This window comes from Archocentrus centrarchus, chromosome 11 (assembly GCF_007364275.1).
Source record: "Archocentrus centrarchus isolate MPI-CPG fArcCen1 chromosome 11, fArcCen1, whole genome shotgun sequence".
NCBI lineage: Eukaryota > Metazoa > Chordata > Actinopteri > Cichliformes > Cichlidae > Archocentrus > Archocentrus centrarchus.
Genome location: NC_044356.1, coordinates 8,538,923 through 8,559,294, shown reverse-complemented (window position 1 = coordinate 8,559,294; position 20,372 = coordinate 8,538,923). Strand labels below are relative to the sequence as shown.

Below are 20,372 nucleotides of genomic sequence, written 5' to 3'. Positions count from 1 at the left end.
AGGAAGAATGGAAACACTGCTTTTGTGGGCTTAACATCTCCAAGCACAACTTTCTGCTGGTGGCCTTACAAACAATACCTTAAAGTCCAGTCATGGTAAAAATGCTGGTACTCTTCATGTTTTTGGTTAATTTCTTCCATGTGAGAAACGCTGCAGATACCTGGGCACGCTCACTGGTTTCTGTGAAACTCTAATATTCCACTGAGCTTCCAGTACCCAAAATGTCTCTTAAAGGGACAGGCTCACTGCAGAGAGGCTCAGCTGTCCTCCACAGCGAAATCAGGAATCAGAGTGCCTACCTCTGATATAATTGCACCCCATTCATTTTTCACTTTAGTTGTTAATGGTATATTCAGAAGTTTAAAAAAAGTCCTTTTTATTCAGGTGGGAGGTTTTATTTATGGAATTAGGCAATATGGCTACAATCCAAAATCTATATATTTAGGCAAAATCCCAGACATAACCTTCAGTTACCACATTAAGACTACTGCAATCAGCTCTCAATAAAAACTAAATGAAATCACAATAGAATTCCACACAAATATTAAATGGTGGTATTGAATTAATGCCCTACTTTGGAGAATCTATTTTTAGACCTCATGCGTAGCAGCCAGGGCAGACACTCAGCTCAGTGCTCAGACTGATGTAGAGGAGGACTTTTCACAGGGCAGGTGCTGCTGATGTACTCTACAATGTCACCAGGCTCCCAGCTTCATTTCAGCTGAGTCACCATCCAGGATGCAGGATGCTCTCCACAGGGGCGCTGGCTGCACCACCACTGCTCTCTGATTGGATGAGAGCAGGCAGAACCAAAGCCTCAGGAGTAACATCTCCAGGGCTTCAGACTCAGTTCATATTCAGGGTATGATTTACCTAAAGGCTATTTCTGGCTGGTATAATTGCAGTGCTGCAACACTATCGCACTGACTATTTTATATACAGTTAAATCTTTATCTAATTAAAGTGGCTCGTTTCAGAGCACATTTATTGCCAGCCCACAGGCCAGTGGCAGCTCTAGTGTGGCTCATGGGCACAACAAGGAAAGAGAGCATTACTGAACATTTCTTACACCCACTTCATGTCATACTATTATATAACAGCTCAAAATAAGACAAAGGGGGTATTTATCTTCTGTTCTACACTGCAGAAAAATAAACATGCACATCACCCCCCCCCCCCCCCCAAATGTAAAATCTAAAGTGCTCACACATTGGGGGCTCCAGTTTTATCTACAAATAATGCAGCATTTTGGGCAAACCTGCTCTTTGTCAGGAACACCTCACTTTGTTCTAGTCACCTTAATATGACAAGAAGATTAAAAATCTATTAAACCTCTACAAAAAAATAATTACCACCATAAAACACCACCTGGAAATGGCACTTTACAAACACCCACTGTATCATGTCAGCTCCTTAAACTGCCACACAGTCATGAAACCTTTGAGAACCACTGGCACACTTTAAGATAAGTAAAAAACTTACTTTAGGATTAAATGAAGTCATAAACTGAAACTGCACATGGCAACTGTTACTACATGGTGACACATCTGTACTCAACCACTTGTGGGAATGATCTTTTTCAAGGAAACTAAAAGTTTTAACAGATTAAGATGATTATATCATGCCATATGTCAACGTGTTACAAACTAACAAAAACATATTTGCCTCTGAAAGTAGAGCTGTACATGTAACACATTATACTTTCCTGTGGCGGTTCATTGACTGGTCTAAATGGAACAGTGGGCATTTAGCCACTATTTGACCAGCACCAGTCCACTAATGACAGTCTCTGGGTTCAGCTTGGGATCTGGGGTCTTTCGTGGACAACAAAGGATACTGTGTAACCACATCAAGAAAAATGCAGGCTGGGCTGTTTGAAAGGTTACATGAAGTCACGTTAAAAATTCATAGCTTCTAAAGCAGCGCCCACATACAGTACAACTAAGAGAGAGACCTCAGCATCACCCGAAGCATCAAAAGAGTGAAGAGTCCTTCAGTGAACGAGATACCAAAGTTTGAGCCTTTTTTTTAATGTGTCAGGCTCACCGTCATCTCTCTGAATTAATTATTACTCTACTGCAAATGATCTACTCATCAGGGCCAGAGTAGGTTCTGTACTCCTGCCTCCAACCTATTCCTGTTCACAGTGGATTTGCTTTCTTGTATGGCCTTCCTCCAAGCAGGCTGAAAGCATCACGGTGATCCATAGTTACCAGGCAACCCTGCAGAGCAGCAGAGAGCATGCTCCTTCCAGGTCTTAGAAATGGGAGAAAGTAAAGTGGTGTGTACAGGCATGCACAGACTCTGACAGCGGCTCAGTCACACTGACAGATCACACAGGCTCCTCTCCGCTCTTGCCCAAACTGTAAAGAACCGATGGACTTCGTCAGGAGTGGATCTGTTGATCATCGCTTTTCAGACAAAGCTGTCAAGTCAGGATCCTTCCCAGACAACCGGAGCACAGCGAGCATCATAGATATTCAATCTCGGGCTGCACTGCGCCGCCGCCACACCTGAACTGAGTCTGAGCCGCAGAGAGGATGCGCGGGGTGCGTGCACCTGCCTTTGAACAGGTCAGGGTGAAGGTTAGGACGCCAACATCCTTGCTCATTCTCACGACGGTACATCGGTTATTATTTTATAACCTATAGGCTTTGAAATGCACTCAATCATGTGATTAACAGCGTCGACGATGCGGCAAAACATTAATTATGAATAATCTGTATTCCGGCTTTACTCACGCACAAAATATCCAGGATGGCTGCTGGTTTGGTCCCGGGTACACAACCGCAAAACACGATTCTGCAATCGTAATGTCGGCGGATTCGTCCCGAATAAACCTGCTCAAACTTCTAAAGCCATCATCGATCTCATCCGCAGCGAGAGTCGCGCCTGCGTCCTGCGGTATCCTGGCTGCGGGATGCTCAGACGCTCAGACCTGGACTGATCAGGGCTGCAGGACGAGCCGGGAGGAGGAGGAGGAGGAACCTGCTCCCTCAGCCTACAGGCAGCATGCCGTGGGCTCTGCCCGTACAATGACACCGGCGAAGTTGTCGCGGAACAACTGGCGCGTCAGAGATGAGGAGGGAGATCTGATTGCGCATGTGGAAACTGAGCTGAGGTCAGGCTGATCGTGGGGAGGCTGTCGCTTCGTTACACGTTACACCTTTCACGCTGACTTTTTTTTTTTTTTTTTTTGTGGTAATGTGGGCGACGCCATGTGAAGCCTGAGGGGGAAATAAGTAATCCACGCTGTAGCTCTGAGTGGGCTCGGGTTGGATAAAGAATTAAGAGTACATATATAATTTTGTTCATTTCAGTCTAGAGGTTCAACACTTTCCTCAAACTTTGGAAATCATTTATAACGCTGTCATCACACACAGGAGGAGTGCTGAGCCCGGGGAGTTTAAAGACCTGCATGTTCGGTGAACTGGTGATCCTGAACTAGCCAGAGGTGTAGGTGTGGATGTGAATGGTTGCCTGTCTCACTCAGTGATGAACTGGGTGTATCCTGCCTCCCCCACCACCACCACCACCCAAAGCTGGAAAAGAGGTTAAGAAAGTGGAGAGACTGCTGCAGGTTCTCCAGCTGGCATCTGACAAAAGTCCTCAACATTGTGACAACAAACAGTCTCCATGACACCAGAGGAGTCCTGAAACAGGCCGTGAAATGTTCCTGGAAAGATTGGAGCCAGTGTTTAGGCCACATATCTAAAGATGAAAACACTCACAATAAAGATTCTTTAATTGTTGGTAATTGAATGCTTTTACTGACAGTCCAAGATATTTAAAATTGCATTTTTTTTAAGTGCCCTCTGTCTGCACTTTGATTCAAATCTGTGAATTTGCTTCATTTAGTCTTTCTTTGCTTTGTTTTTCTTTTTTTTTTTGCTCCAAATGGGACCACCTTGTACTGATTCAAATTAAAAACTGCCCTGCTGAGCCATTACATAATCACAGCACTGAAAGATGAATGGCAGATTGCTTGTTTGTGCGGCCCTACTACATGATTAGTCTCCCACTACTGAGCATGGAGAACTCAGGCTGCAGGGTTGGGGGTGATGTGTTGGCTCAGTCCGGCACAGAGCCCCTTCTTGTATTCATAAACGATGCGTGTCACCAGTTCCTGAATACCAGCGTCTGAGCCAGCTTTGTACCCATTGTGCTGAAGGTTTAATCTGATCGACTGAGTGCTTCACAGAGCTCTGAGTGAGAGATGCTCCGGGTCGTGTTAGGATTACTGCCGTGAATTATTTCGTGCACGTACAGCACATCAGGACCACATCAGCCCAATCAGACCATGGGCAAGATTTCCAGGCTCTTGTGCTTTACCGTCTCTCCTTGTACACACGGGTTTTCATGAAAAGCAGCACTGTGCAAGAGTCTGAAAATTATAATAGCATAAAATATTTAGCAATACCACAGTGTAAAAACACTCATGCATTCAGGATCATTCTGTGCAAAACTAATACCATCCAAACATACTTAAAGTTCTTATGCAGGATATCATAGGATTATAATTACTGATTCATTATTACTTTCATCTTTTGACTTGAGATCATTTTAATAATTCTGGACATCTTTAATCCATAATGTGGCATCATTTATTGGGACATTAAAAAAGCTTTGTATCTAAAGCTTAAAGCAAAACTGTAATGGGTACACTACATCTCCAGACACCTCCAGCTCCTCTGTGCACACAGCTGAAATCCAGATTTGAAATTTTCAGAGAAAAATTAGCTTTAATTAACACAGAAAAGTGGTGCATCTTTATAATTTTTAAGCTTCCAAACGTCCCTTAAACGAAGCAAAGTGGAGGAAGTGGTTCTGAAAGGGCAGGAAACTCATCCTCACCTTCTCTGTTGTCACTGAAGTCACAGTTTCCACCCCAGCTTTGAGAGGTCGCTTCTTCCTCTTCCTCACTGCAGGGCACGGTGGTGGCGCTGGTCCAGCAGCTACAGGCTCCTTTGCCACAGTTTCCCCCAGCTGGACAGAAGCAACCGGCTTCTCCTTTGTCTTTTTCTTCTTCTGAAATAAGACATTGCATTTAAAAGTTTCATATCATTGTTTACCTGATATAAAAGCCAGTATTTGATGGCATATTAAGAAACACCTTTATGAAGGTTTCAGCATGGATGTTTCAGACATATCTGCCATCCAACATGGAACCAAACTCACGTTTGACTTTCAATAAAAGGGCTCATTTTAAAAGTTCACTCTCCAATTATAGAGCTTAGCACTGGAAAACAGATGGTCTTGATATCTGGCACGCACTGACGAAGACTTTCTGTTTTAGATGCTGACTAAGATTAGAGCTGTCAGGTAAACAAACGAGGTTTTCTTTTTGCTGCTGCTGGAATTCCCTGAAGTGAAATTAAACTACAACATCATCATTTCTCTAACTCGAGTGTCAGAACATCCACGAGTGAATAATCTCACTTTTGGAGTATTTACAGGATTAATTCTGCACATCCTTCATCACGTGGCTGTATCGTCTCTTTTAGGGATGAATCTCATCACACAGCAATCAACAGTTAATAGTTTTGTGATATTTGAAGAGGGGTAATTGCACAGATTTAAATACAGAAAGTATGGCTGACGTTTGTGTCGTCTAAAACAAACAAGAGTTTGTTGAGTTATTGAAGATTATAATGGACCCGTTTAAATTTTGCAGCGACGGTGAGGAAATGGAAACATGAAGTCATTCAGCTGTGCTGTGACCTCTGCACCACCAGCAGATGCAGGTCATGAGTGGGAGTTTTAATACATCCCATTCTCACAGCCTCCTGATGTGCTTTGAAAAGTGCAACTGCACTGCAGGAATCTCGGCTGGATCCCTAACATACCTGCCCATCCTTTCCACACCTGTTCACCAGTGTATGCTTTCCCAAACAGAGACCAACAGGTAACTGACAGTCTCTCCATCACGGTGCCAGGATATGTGCGGCTCTGTTCTACAGAAAAAGGCCTCCCGTCTCTTTGTCCATCCACTTGCTGCTGCAGGAGAATATGGACCTTTACTGGCACATCTCCCATTCAGACAAAGGACTTCACTCATGGAGCCGTTTCAGAGAGGCCCTCCAACTTATCGCTCACAATGACTGCACAGTGCTGCTCCACTCTGTAACACTGCTCATTCTGTCTGTGCCAAAACACACTGATGGAGGTCAGTAGAGCTACAGATGTCAAGGCCACTTGCAGTCCACTTAGTAATGGCACTGCAGTGTGATAAGCTACAGGCGCTACGAGGCTAGAAGACAAAAACGTCTAGGCACAGTACTGAGACTGCCTTGTTGAAGATTCACAATGATATTGCTATGTCTGTTGATAATAGACACCCGGTTATTTTAGTTCTGCTGGATCTTACAGCAGCTTTTGATACAGTGGATCATGCCATTCTTCTGTCTCGACTGGAGCACTTCGTCGGTATTCGTGGTTCCGCCCTGAAGTGGTTCACTTCTTATTTGAAAGACAGAACATTTTCTGTTATGATTAATAATGTATCCTCTTCTTATGCACCTCTTTTATGTGGAGTTCCTCAGGGTTCTGTCCTTGGTCCTCTTTTATTTTCCATATATATGCTGCCTTTGGGGGAAGTCATATCAGCGCATAATGTATCTTTTCACTGTTATGCGGATGATTTACAACTTTATATGGCTCTTAAACCACATATGGCTAATCCGATCTCATCTTTTATTGATTGTATAACTGCTGTTAAAAAATGGCTAAGTGATAACTTTTTGGTTTTAAATGATCAAAAAACTGAGTGTATTTTATTTGGTGATGCCGCTGCCATAGACACCAGTGTTCTGCCCTTTAAGTTAAACACTACAGTTAAAAATCTTGGAGTCTTGTTTGATCAGGAATTCAATTTTGACAAACAGATTAACTCTGTAGTCCAAACTAGTTTTTATTACTTGCGTCTACTGACTAAAGTCAAATCTTTTGTAGATCGCACTGATTTAGAGAGGGCAATTCACGCTCTTATTAGTTCCAGACTTGACTATTGCAACAGCCTTTATATTGGTGTTCGTCAGTCTTCCCTGAGACGACTTCAACTCGTCCAAAATGCTGCTGCTCGTCTCTTAACTAACACCCCTAGACGTGATCATATTACGCCTACTTTGTTCAATCTCCATTGGCTTCCTGTTCATTATAGAATTCATTTTAAAATCTTATTGTTTGTTTTTAAAGTGTTGAATGGATTGGCCCCACCGTACTTATCAGATCTTTTAAGTTTTGCTGTATACGAGAGATCTCTGAGGTCTTCTAATCGTCTTTTATTAGATGTCCCAAGAACCAGGTTAAAGTATTGGGGTGATCGGGCCTTTTCAGTGGCCGCACCCCGACTGTGGAACAGCCTTCCTTTAGATTTCCGACTTATTTCGGATCTGAAAATTTTTAAATCTAAACTTAAGACTTATTTGTTTAAACAGGCTTTTAATACCATGTAATGGACGATCTTATTTTTGTCTTCTGTGATGTAATATTATTTATATTTAATGTAATTGATTTATTTTATTGTATATTTGTAAAGTGCTTTGGTCACCTTGTCAGTTGTGTTAAGCGCTATATAAATGAATAAATGAAATGAAATGAAATGTTATAGAAAATAATGTGAAAAGAGAGAGGAGGGACCGGAGCATAAATTTATTGCACTTATGTGTGATCTGCACCAATGCTGCATTTCACCTGCAGCTTTAGTCGAGTTTCCAACGCTTTTGATTCAAAGTCGTTTACTTGTTTCTGCTTCAGAATATGACAGCTGTGCTTCTAGTTATAAAGACAAACTCTTGCTAAAGCTGGAAACATTAAACACATCACTTCCCCTTATTTCTCAGACAGGATTTACTGTAGGATGAATCACTGATGAATCATGTTTTTGACATTAAGCTACAAAACCACAAATGCAGCGAGGCTCCTGGTTGGTCCATCGCTTTGGTTAAAGCTGAAATATCTCACAGCCATGAGATGGACCAGCACAGAATTTAGTTTATGTTCTCAGAGGACGAATTTATGGGTTCGAGTAGAACAATTCAGCAACTGATTATTATGAAATCTGCTCAGACACTCTTTTCAGTCAAGATGAAGTTCAATACATTTGATCTCCAGAGAGTTTTCCCATTATAAATGATACTGTTTCACAGCAGCAGATTTAACGTGTTATTACGGGTGTAATTAAAAAACATCTTTTCCATTGATTTTGTTTGCATGCTGGTTCACTGGAAGGTGTGAGACACACAAAAGAGAACTGAAATATAATTAATTTGACCAATCAAACCCGTGTTTACTCTGCTATTATGTGTCAAGACGGCTGCTGTGAGAAAGTAAGTATTAAAGCTTTTTAATTAGGAGTTGATTCTGTTAATCAGACTACTGAAAATCAGTCATGTGGCATTTCTAAAGAGGCACAATTATCTGCTAAAACTCACTGGAGTCATATTGATATGAACCATCACAGTCAGCAGGTACATTTGGCCCCAATTTGAGCTACATTTGGCATTTACAGCTCAGTCACTGCCCTGAGAAATGTTATGTGTGACAGACATGGTCCAAATGCTACAGCAGCCCTATGGCCCATATAAGGTGGACCTGAGGCTGAGCTGCAGCAGCCAGACGAACTTGTCAAGCTTGCTGGTCTTGTGAGTTTTTCCTTATCAGCAAGTCGCTTGTGATAAAGTGCAAGTGACTGAGGACCTCTGATGTCTGAAGGAGGGATTACAGTCTGACATAAGAAGTTAGTGAAGTGATAATGAAAGCAGAGTGTTCTGAGAAAGCTGTCATCACTGAGGAGCCTGGGAACTTATGAGAAACGTAAAGAACAAAACAAACAACTCTTAATGAGAGATTTTCTCACCTGAGTCAGAGCTTTAGATTTGGAGGGCTGTGCCATCACTGTTTGGAGAAAGAATACATGCACAGCTGTTAGTGAAATGTCATAAGTTTGCTACTCTGAGGTTTCAGTGCAGCTCTGTGGAGCTGAATTCATCTGAGATGATTGAAATAACCTGTGAAGTATTCACAAAGCTGCTTGCAGTGACATGCATGTTACCATGACTCTGCAAGCCACTTCAGCAGTGTGCTGACCCAGGTCATCGCATCACGTCAAATTTATAACATACCATTAAGCTCACATTATGGACTGCACAACATTCAAGTGCAGTTTTACAGGCTTAGTAAAATGGAAAATTATGGCTGTGGTGGATAAATTCCCAAAAAGATTTTTTTTAATTGTACTTCTCAGTATGAAAGACCCATTGTATCCCCTCACATGGGTAACAGCACATAAAAAAATGGTACCAAAGAACTGCTCCAACCACAAAAAGGAGACAGAGCCAACACGAGCTGGCAGTTTCTGGAAAATGTGGATCCTCCCGTCTTGGAAAGGAAACACAGACAATTTACAATTACTGTTTCCACTGAGTGAATAGTAAAAACAAGCCTGACTTGAACTTAAAACTCACAGTGAGCAGCCATGTCAGTTGTAAACCTATCACAGGCCTCCACGCACCCACAGAGGGTGAAGGGATGGGGGTCAAGGGCCCACCTACCTGTCAGGTACCTCTCCAGAGAGGGCGATGAGTTCTGCTTCCAGCTGTAGCAGCAGAAGGTCAAGAACCAGACGAGGAGGGTAGCCAGCACCAGACCCAGCACCCAGAGGAGCTGGGCCGCAGCTGGGTTAGTGACAGCCCAGGATGTCAGGATATCCATTCTAAAGGCTGCTGAGCACACTGGCTGCCACCAGCAGAGCCTTTCTATCCAGGCAATCTAAATCCAGCCGAGTGTGACAGCAGCAGAGCTCATGAGTGAGCTGCAATGGACCAGTTTGTCCTCTCAGGGCAGCCACAGTGCCTACAGCAGCAGCAGGAAGCAGCAGCAGCAGCAAACACAGATGGATACCAGCTGTTCCACAAGGAGCCGGCTCAGACCTCAGCCCACGTCAGCTCTGTGTGCGTGCGTGCGTATGTCAGTTTGTGTCTGTTGTGTTTTACTGAGTCCTGGAAAAGTGCGAGTGTGTGTGTGGCTAAGAAAAACAGTTTGGAGGAGTGGCTAAAAACTGCAGCAGCTAGCTTAACTGTCAGCCACTCCCAAGCTGAACATGAGACAGAGTCCTCACACAAAGTGAATGCAGGGTTGAGGGTCAGCTAAGAAATGCACCTGAGGTGGTTTCACCTCTTTCCTCGAATACCTGCCAGCTGAAACTTGTGTAATCACAGGGCTGGAGTCACCTCTGACACCAAACTGCATCATAAAGGTGCTCTTGTGCTGCCCTTTCATTTCTTCACATCTATTGTGCAGGCTCAGGTCCCGATCATCTCTCACAGTAACAATGTGAGAGAATTAATTACACAAAACTATTCACCCAACCGGTTTTAAATAAGCCCACTTCCTTCAATGCATGTCTACATTAAAGAACTGAAGACTGGTTTACGCACTGCAAATATTTACTGTGGATTTGCTGGATTGAAGGAGGCATTGCAGTGTCCTTAATTCTTTAGAAAAAGGTGTGGTTAAACACTAACTGCACGAGTACAAACAAACAACTTCGCCTGTTCAGATAACCACAAACAAAGACGACCTGAAGCTGATCCAAGTTTGCATCAGTTTCCTGTCCCACAGCAAGCGCTGCTTGTTCAACAAGAGCCGCAGCTTCATTTATCAGCAAGTGATAGAAACTCACAGCAAAAGGGATTGCAGCCATGCAGATGTGCAGCCTGTGAAACGCTACCACTGCCTGCAGGCATCAAAAAGCAACAATTAACCAATTGTGCCACCTAGTGGCTGAAAGAAGAAACAAATCTCTTTAAAGGGGCTAAAAGGCTTTAATGTAAATTATCATTTACGGTTTCAGATCATTGCTCTCAAAAGCTTTACCTTTAAAAAAAAAAAAAAAAAAAAAAAAAAAATACTGACAGCAGATTATAAATAGAGTATGATGTAACATCTTAAGTGTCCATGAAATGTCTCACTCCTGTGCTGCTTTATTGTAGAAATCAAACAGGCAGTTAAAAGAAATTGGTGGATAAACCGACAAATCAATCAATAAAATGGTTCAATAATATCCCGCGAGGCTTCAGCATCTCCTTCATGCTCCTTTCCATCTCAGTAGAAGCCGGTGTCTTGAGCAGCCCAGTTTGGTGTCTGTGAAAATGGCACAAAAACAAACATCAAAACGAGAAGAAACACTAACGCTGCTTTTATACAGATTAGAAACCATCACAGTGAAAACTCCTGCCAGTTATCCTGTCAAACTGACTGACAGCTGGAAAAATGACATCACTAGAATCGTTTTTTCCCAAGTGGGAAAAGTTCACATTAAAATTATAACAGGTTATCTATGCAGATAAACTATAACAAGTATTTAAAAACAAAAACACTGAAGTCCAGCTCATGTTGGAGCTGCAAAACTGAAAAGAAAAAGAACCAGAGGCCACAATTACAATAAACTGAATTATAGGCTCCTGTTTTCCCTCATTGAGCCATTAGAGGGCAGTAGCGCACAGGAAAAAATAGCTCATTTAAAGCAGGTGAGATAAACGTTTCTACATTTTTAAATACAAACATAAACGTCTGTATTTAAAACATTTGTGTTTTACTTGCACTAAATCTATATTGTTTTAATACAAAACTGTCAGACATAACAGATTTCTGTTAAACTGGGGAACAGATAAAAGGTTTTCTTCCTACAGCAACAAATACAACTACAGGTTTATACGCCTGTGTGGAGTTTAGCCCTCAGGTTACCTCGTTCCTGTTGCTGTGAGCCAGCCTCTTCTCAATGTTCATTGCCAACATCTGGCTGCGGAAGGATAAACTCTTGGTCTTCTCGATCACCTGTTGGTACGGCGACACTGCGTTGTTGCCCATCACGACGTGACCCTGAAAAACAGGCACAGGAATTCATTTCCCCCCCTCTTCAAGGACTGATTTAAATACTTCCAAAGTAGTGGTCTGACAAGCACGTAAACACACTGCCACAGCACTGTTACTGCTCAAATCAGCACTCGGATGTTTATGCTGAGTGACTTGAAGCTCATCTGGTTTAGCAAACGCAGAGCCTCACCAGTTTTGAGTCGATCTTGGCATCGAGCCTGGCGTTACGGATGAGGTTGACGATCCACCTCTCCGCCTCCTCGGGCGTCATGTTGAGTTTGTCTGCCAGCATGCTGGGAGGAGAGAGCGAAAGAGGGCAAGGCGTTTCATTTCAGTAAATGTCCTTTGGAGAAATACAAAGTATTCAACGTTTGCTTTTAACAGTTTCCAAGTGAATATTCTTTAAAGAACAAGGACGGCGGCTAAAAAAAAAAAAAATATATAGCAGCACTGAAGTCAAACAAGTTCAGAATATGAATCAGCTGGTACAAAAGCTTACAGATCAGTTCATTAAAAAAAATTCTCCTAAAACCAATTATAATTTCAGAAATAAAGGCAATGCACAGAGTCTCAAAGCTGACATACTTGATGCTGATGCACTGATGAATCCGGCAAAAGGTCTCAAAGATGAAGAGTCGGGCGTTCTCAATGAAGTCCTCAAGACAAGCAACCAGGAAGAAGTCGTTCACAAGAACCTGACAGGGACGTAGAGAGCAAATGGTGGTGAGCAGCCATCACTTTATACAGAAAATATTCAGAGCAATAACATAAAGAAAAGTACAGAGAAGGGGGGGAAAAATCCAGGGGAATTTATAGTTTTCTTCTGCCAAATATGGGGTTCAAGTTTCCAGTAAACACATGCAATGAAATAACAACATTTCTGCCCCGAGATTACAACCTTCACCACGCAGCGCTGAGGAGACGCATATACTCAAAGTGCAATAACATCAGCCACACATGTTTCCTGTGGTTTACATGTTTTACTTCAGCTACTGGTTATTCAAACCTGCATATTAAAATCTCTGTGAAAACCATCCAACCTAACGATGCAGCGTGCATTTCTGCTGTGCTGCGTTTGGTAAAACAGCTCTCAGGACTGTCAGAATTTTTAATCGCATTTGTGGGTGTGAGGCTTATAAAACCAAAATACCCACCATCTGCTAAAAATAAATCAAAATATGGGTACCAAAAAAGAAAAAGAGGATGAAAGGTCAACTATCCTTGCAACAAAATACAAACTGCGTTTATGTTGATGTATCAAAAACATGTTTTACACCCATCCATACAAGCAGACATCAAAACACAATTTTACATGATTTCCATATAGTATCGTTTTTTTTTTCAGGGTTTCAACAAATTCCCCAGCACAGTCACACAGACATGATATTTAATTAAAAAGGGGGAAATAAACAAACATCAAATTTTCCTTATAGAAAATTATAATTTTTGCATTAATGTGATTCTCACTGTACTGCTGCTGAATTAAACTGTTTTGGTTTAGTGTTTGTCCACGTAAAAGGGGCTGTGGCTACTTTGCATCTCAACTTCATATTTCATTATATGTACAGTTTGCATGGCTGCTACTTTGTCAAGATTTTCATTGTAAGAGAGATTTGGATCATAATGAGACTTTTAATTAAAAAAAAAGGAAAAAAAAGAATAAAAACAACCAGGAGAAATACAAAAGTAATCATCTCAGGTTGTCAGTGCACGCCTGTTAGCATCTGTTGCTGTGCTTGTTAACGGCAAATGAACAGAAATCGAATTGACTCCACGTTTTCACAATAAACCCGACAGCAGCCGGCCTGCGCTTTGAAGCCTCACTTTCTTCCATTACTGCCTGAGAAAGGGTTTGATTTGTTGGCGTCTCTGATATCGACTGACAAAGTTGTGGCTGGCGCTCGTTAAAGTCAGGACCATTTAAGGAAGTACTTAAAACAGAATCTAACTGGGTCCCCGTGCAGACGCACTCTGGAAATTATAGCACGAGTTTTAGTTCGGCATCAGAGATGGTAAAGCAGCGTCTTTGCTAAACCAATCACATATCACTAATTCAGATTTACAGAATCTCACGTTTGCGAATGTTGCCCCATTTACGCACGACTATATCCAGTACACAGTATTTAACTGCATTTTCATTAGTTAACCCACATGCATAAACATTCAGCCCTGTTAGTTATGATTAGAGCACATAAAAATGTAAATGCACAAAAATGGTACAAACATAAATCCCTAATGATCAGAAATCAATCCGTAAACATATCAGGAACTCTGCTGCCACAGGTCTGCATTTATCAGCAATGATAACAGCAACATGGCAGCAGGACGTCTGCGCTCCTTCAAACCTCAGAGAGTTTATGAAAATACTGACGAGTGAAAGACGTGTGCCTTTATCTCACAAGCAGCTGTTGTGTTAGAAATTAAATTACTCACTACTTGAACCTCTGGTTTATTTAGCTCAGTGAAGCGCTTTAGTAGGTTAATAACTGTTTTCATGTGCCATCGAGGACACAAAGCAGGTCCGTCCAGACATTAACCACCTCCTGTCAATCAAAAAGTTCTCACCAAAGTGCACGCGGCAAAACAAAAGCATCCCGTAATGATACTTATACAGTAATTAAGACAAGTTTTTGATCCTTAGAGGGGAAAAAAATTAAAAAATGTAAATTTAAATCCTCCCGAGTATTACAAACAAGCAGAATCCATGACAACAGACCGACTTAATGAACTATCGTCATTCTTCCATCATTGCGCTCACTCTGTATCTGACAGGATAGTTGGAGCCTTTGCGAACGCTGCATAATTTATACGAGAGGGGTTACAAGCGAACTGATGAGAGTGCGTCGAGAATGTGCAAAGTGGTCCCCAAGGACGACTGCAAAATAGGAGTCAAGGGTTTTTGAAGAGAAGGCAACCGAGTCCGAAATCTGACAGCTGTTCCGCTTTGAAAATCAAACTGAATAAAAGTAAGAGCCAGCAAATCAGGCCAGACATGGATTTGCTGGGGTTGAATAGCTGCAAAGTTAAATGCCTGGGACTCAGGAGATCAGAGCACCAAGGCTAAGGGGAGGGGGGGGGTTTCATATCACCTCTCAGTCCCAGCTGACAGCTAACTTTTATGGGGCAATTTAGGCCTGTGGACAATGACAAACACACACCAGCAAAGAGGAAAACTGACTGAGGAAGTTTAGGATGCCGTTCTTACCGACTCACACTCCCTCAACTTCTTCTGCGCACTGTCGAAGTCAAAGTTCACGTAGAGACACTCCACAAACTCTGTGATTGGGTCCTTGTACGTGTAGGACTCCTTCAGGAGCGAGAGAGAAGAAGCCGTCACGTTGATTAAATCCTCGAGGCACATTTGAAAAAAAATGACTATAATCAACACTTTTTGGTCTTACCTGTTGGATGACTTTCACCAAGTCCTTGAGCACTTGTCTGCGCTTTCGTACATCTTTGTTGGTGATGACTGCGGTTGTAAGGTATCGCAGGATATGTGGGCACATGGTCTGGATGGCATTCAGGTATCTGGAAAAACACGAAGGCGGGACGGAGGAGGACAAAAGTTATTCATCATCATAATTAATCTGGTTCAGTCATTTTACTCCAGAAGAACCAAGAAAATCCATTCAGATAAAGAAAAACTGGTAATACAACAGAAAGGTGGCCATCAAACTAGTAACATCTTCTACAATATTCAAAGGTTTAAAAAATGAAAACCATCCCTCAGACATTTGTCCTCGAGGAGGATAAAGAACTCAATATAAACAGATGACCGCATCAGTAGCCTGAGCACAGATATGGCATTATATTAGAAAGATGACTGTCCTGTGATATACTGATTATACAGTGACTCACTGAGGCTGGTAGAGGAAGAGCTCAATAATGTTGTCCCTGCCTTTGGGGTGGTTGAAAAACACAAAGAGGGACCAATGAATGAGCCAGGTCCTCTGCTGGAGTGACTGGAGAGGAGAGCTCACAGACTGAAAGGAAAAACACCACAAACATGGAACATTAGGAGACACCAGATCAGGCCAGCGCTTCCAGCAGCGTTCTGCAAACAAGGAGGCATGCCAGGCATAACCATCAGTATCTTTACAGCCTGGAATACATACCAGGGAGCGAGGCCTCACTACTGTCTGACAAAAGTTTGCCTGACCAGAAAAGTATCTTAAAACACAGTTTCGTTACCAGCCTCTGCAATGTTTTCATTTACACCAGAGAAACGAGCACGCATCCCATTATTTTCTTACATTGTTGTCAATAGTCTCCCTTAGACGAGTGAGATCCTCCATGGCTGCTTCCCAGTTCTGCATCAGGATCTCAGAGGCCAGTTTTCCCCACAGAGAGCTCAATGCATTCCTGTCTGTTGAGGGAACCTGAGCAGACAGCAACAATTTATCACGATCAAATCACACTGAGCACTGTTTCAGAAAACTGAAAAAACAGCATCCAGTCTGATATTGATTATATAGTATATCATTTTCTTCTCTGTTCATATGCAATGTTTCTTACCAAGACACGGAAAAAGTAGAGGTACTCTGCAGCCCCGGAATAGTTACCGCACTCATACTGGAATTTGGCGTACTTGTACAGCGTGTCCAGGTATTCTTGACGAAACTAAGAAGTAAAAATACAAACAATTAAAAACCTGAAGCACAATGAGCTCAGTTCAAAACTGACTTGCAAACTAATTAGAATGAAATCAATGTTTTGGCTCTAAGTTCTTCCATCAGTACCTGTGAGTGAGTTGATAAAACTGTCATGATGCACGATTAATAATCCAGGTACGAAAATCCCAAAACATTGATTCTGTTTATCTGGATGCAGCGTTTTCACTCACGAGAAACATTTCACTCATTTAAGTGACTTCTTCTGTCTCAGCTGACTGCAGGCTTCCCCGAACTCCAACACTACAACTGAATAACGACAGAATCCAGCATCACTGCCAGTCAGCGAGCTGAGACCGAACAAGTCACTCGGATCAGTGAAGAAATGTTTCTCCCACTGGAAACGCTTCTGAACAGAGTCAACTTCTTGGGATAAAGCTGTCATTTTTAAAGATATGACATCAATTGGGGGATGTGCGCAAGTAATAATCTAGACATTTAAATGGTTTGAAATCTCTCTTACATACAGACATAACATTGTTCAGTACATTCTGGCTGTTTTCTGACTTCTAGAGCCACCAACTTCTCTCATTAACTAGTAAATTAGAGCTCCCTATTCTAACATTTTTAATATTATATATATTAAAAGTCTACAGCCCTGCAGTATGGTGCAATAAATGCTGTGTGTTTAAAACTGCTACCATCTTTTCCCCCCCTCTAAGAAGGCTAACAGGGAGAGGCTGCAAAGCTGACAGCAAGTGGCTGATTAATGAATGTGGCAGCATCTTTCATCTTTTTTTGGCAAAACTAAGCCTGTTTTTTTTTAAACCACTCACAGCAAGTCCCCTTTTTTTATTGCACATGATGTGCACAACGCTGGCATGCACTGACTAATCACCACTAAGAAGTGTAATTTATCTGTACATTAAATTAAAAGAGTAAAATTAAAAAGCAACAAGTATTTCCTCTGATGCTTGAATTAGTAATGAACACATCATGTTTGATGTTTAAGGAAAAACAGATTTGGATAACAGTCCTACTGGCTCACCGTGACAACTGGTTGTTATGGAAACTAAAGCACACATCTTGCTCCCAACTTCAAGATTAAAATGCAGAGCACCTTTTACCAAATATGAACCAGTGTGCATGCACAGCTAACATTTAAATACTTACATTGTGCTTTTCTGACAGATAGTCAAACAGCATCCTCCCGTCCCTAGTAAACAATAAAACAAATAGATGAGTAGATGTCAAACAGCCAGACGATTCTTTCATAGATCACATAAATAAAATCAGAAGAATAATCCAATCAGATCTGAACAGGGCTTCTGAAAGAGATGGATTTCTCTGACCTCGTGGACTGCATCTGCCGCGTGGTCTCTGGGTCTTCAAACATCTTGACGATCGGCTCCGTCTCTGACTGGAGCTGCTTCAGTTGGGCCACCACAGTACTCCTCTTCTCCCTCAGGGCTGAAGCAGATCATTCAGTCTCATTAAGCACAATCAAGTTAGTAGCCGGTAAACCCGTTTATCCTGACTGAAAAATAAAATAACCGCAGGCAACTGCAAAACCAAAGCAAAGCGCTCCCTGTCAAACATTTTTTTGTAACCACCTAAATTTCATATTATGTTACTAATATTTCCTGATCTCTTAAATCTTAACTGTTCAGTATTTGGACATTACAGAAGCTCTAGTTTCTGTTTGACTTCCTAAGCTAACATTTGCTTCCACTGAAAGGTTAAAGAAACACCAGATAAGATCAAAATGGACCTTTGGGGGTGACTAAATACATAATGGTTGGTCCCCATGCAGTTAAGACAAAGAGTCCGTGCTACTACACTTCACAAAAGTCTGCTATTTCAGTCTATTATGATAACAAAATGGATTTAAGTTTGGATAAATTAAACACAACACAGTAAATCACAGATGATAGCCAAAATCTCTTTGTTCTTAAATGCAAGAAAGGCCAGAATAACTCAGGAATAACAATTAATAGATTAAAGAGCTTATAATCTGCGTCCAAGAAGCATTGAGCAAACTGTGCCTGTGTTCTTACAGTGTGGGATTTCCTTGTCTGGATACAGATTTTTGTACACATCCATGGCGAAATCCACCATGTTTGTGTCGCTGAGCAGGTCCAGCTTTCCCTGGAGAAGTTCCTTCTCATTGTAGATCTGTTACAACACACACGCACAGGATTGGATTTCTTTGAAACGCCAACTCAAATAACCACAGAACTGCATATATACTAATGAATAAGGACAGGATTATTACAACAGAAACATGAATGCTGTTCCTCCCATTCAGCCTGTTCTTATACTGGGTGCTCGCTACAGTTACTAAGCTATAAGCTAACACGCGGGGTAACAATCATAAGCTAATTAGCAAATACCTACTGGATGTCGGTGTTTTATGCTTTGCAACCACTTACGGCTTCTACACTTAGCATTCAAACAACAACTGACAGTAAAAGACTAATACTTAATAAATTAGCTATCGTTAGCTGCTCGTTGGCCGGCTATCTAACGTGACTGCTAGCCCAGTTAGCCAGCTGGGACGGATCGCTGCCGGCTACAATCATATTTTTACCGTATAAACTTCGCTAATAAACAGCTACATTTTACTTTTATACATATAGCGCAAAAATACTATACCTCTTTCACAGACAAGAACTCCAGCAAAGGAAAAACTAAATGCCGGTCCAGAAAATGTGCTATCTTGGTGGTAAGATCGTACTCAGCCATCTTGACTGGATTCAAACAGGAACTTTATTGATAAAAGAGCGACAACATGGTTCTGCCGAAGAAACTGAGAGCCCCGCTCCGCCCCAGAGACCGCTAAGACGACGTCATCATATTTCCGGTGAGCGCTCGAGGCCAGAGTTATAATTTTATATATTTCTATTAATCATTATTTTTTTTTATTTTGTTTCCAATTTTTATTTAGTTTTTATTTTCATGTTTAGAATTTAATTAACTAACACAATATGTTTCCAGTTGGGACTTTATTTTTATTTTATTTTTGTAAATGTAGAAGATGATTGATTATTTGTATTTTAGTTTGCAAGAAACTTCCTCTCACTTAAGTTCAATTCAATTCAATTCAATTAATTTCTATTTATATAGCGCCAAATCACAACAATAGTCACCTCAAGGTGCTTTAGGTAGAGACCATACAATAATAGAAACATGCATGACCAGCATTAAAACTGAGGTAAATGATGGGGGCTAAAAGATAAAATAAGAAAGGGGAAAAATTCATTAACACTTATGTAAATAGCAACAGGCAAAAAAAAAAAAAAAAAAAAAAGGTTTAAAATTAGTATGTCACAGTTTACCAAAATGTACTTTTATTCAACAAATAAACAGGTGACATAAAAAACAAATGACTAAAATTGGTCTGCTCTTCTTTTTAAGAATGTAGCTAAGATCACATTATTTTCACGTTTGGCACATTATTTCTCCATTCAGCCGAAACACTAAAACCACTGACAGGTGAAGAAAATAACATGTTCTGCTTGGGCTCATTGGATCCTTGCATTCTTATAACTCTGACACCTACCTAAATATTGTTGTAGACCAAACCTTCCCTAATGAGATGTGATATGCTGTCACATATTTAATCAGTAGTCTTCCCAGTGGCTCACAGTTTATTATAAGACAGATACACAGAGTCCCTGCTGAGCCTGTCTAGGCAGTTCAGTTTTTAGTTTGTATTCTAAGATTGCATAATGTTTTCTGGAGCCAGAAATATCAAAGAATGAACCTCATATAGCTCTGATAATGTCACTGTGTCTCTGTAAGTGATCCAGCCACATGAATGTACAATTGGTTTCAGAGCTCAAGCTGCGTACTGCTCTATGTCATTACAGATTCAGATGGTTATCC

At 41.4% G+C, this 20,372-nt stretch overlaps 1 protein-coding gene across 1 annotated transcript; it reads right to left on the bottom strand.

Annotated features, from left to right (window-relative positions):
- Positions 1-10,890: 10,890 nt before the first annotated feature.
- eif3eb (eukaryotic translation initiation factor 3, subunit E, b) lies at positions 10,891-19,298 on the bottom strand. The gene is made up of 13 exons (XM_030741688.1): positions 19,140-19,298; positions 18,542-18,659; positions 17,837-17,954; positions 17,658-17,700; positions 16,390-16,494; positions 16,128-16,253; positions 15,733-15,857; positions 15,276-15,402; positions 15,080-15,181; positions 12,460-12,569; positions 12,065-12,167; positions 11,746-11,880; positions 10,891-11,142 (listed from the first exon to the last, which is right to left on the bottom strand). Exons 1-13 carry the CDS (start codon positions 19,227-19,229, stop codon positions 11,104-11,106), a joined length of 1,341 nt encoding a protein of 446 aa, XP_030597548.1. The 5' UTR covers positions 19,230-19,298; the 3' UTR covers positions 10,891-11,103.
- Positions 19,299-20,372: the final 1,074 nt, after the last annotated feature.

Coding starts and splice junctions, on each gene's coding strand:
- eif3eb (XM_030741688.1), bottom strand. CDS start 19,229: ATGGCTGAGTACGATCTTACCACCAAGATAGCACATTTTCTGGACCGG. Junction 15,403..15,732: donor CTCTTCCTCTACCAGCCTCA/GTGAGTCACTGT, acceptor GTGTTTTTCCAG/ATACCTGAATGCCATCCAGA. Junction 11,143..11,745: donor CTCACAGCAACAGGAACGAG/GTAACCTGAGGG, acceptor CCATTTTCACAG/ACACCAAACTGGGCTGCTCA.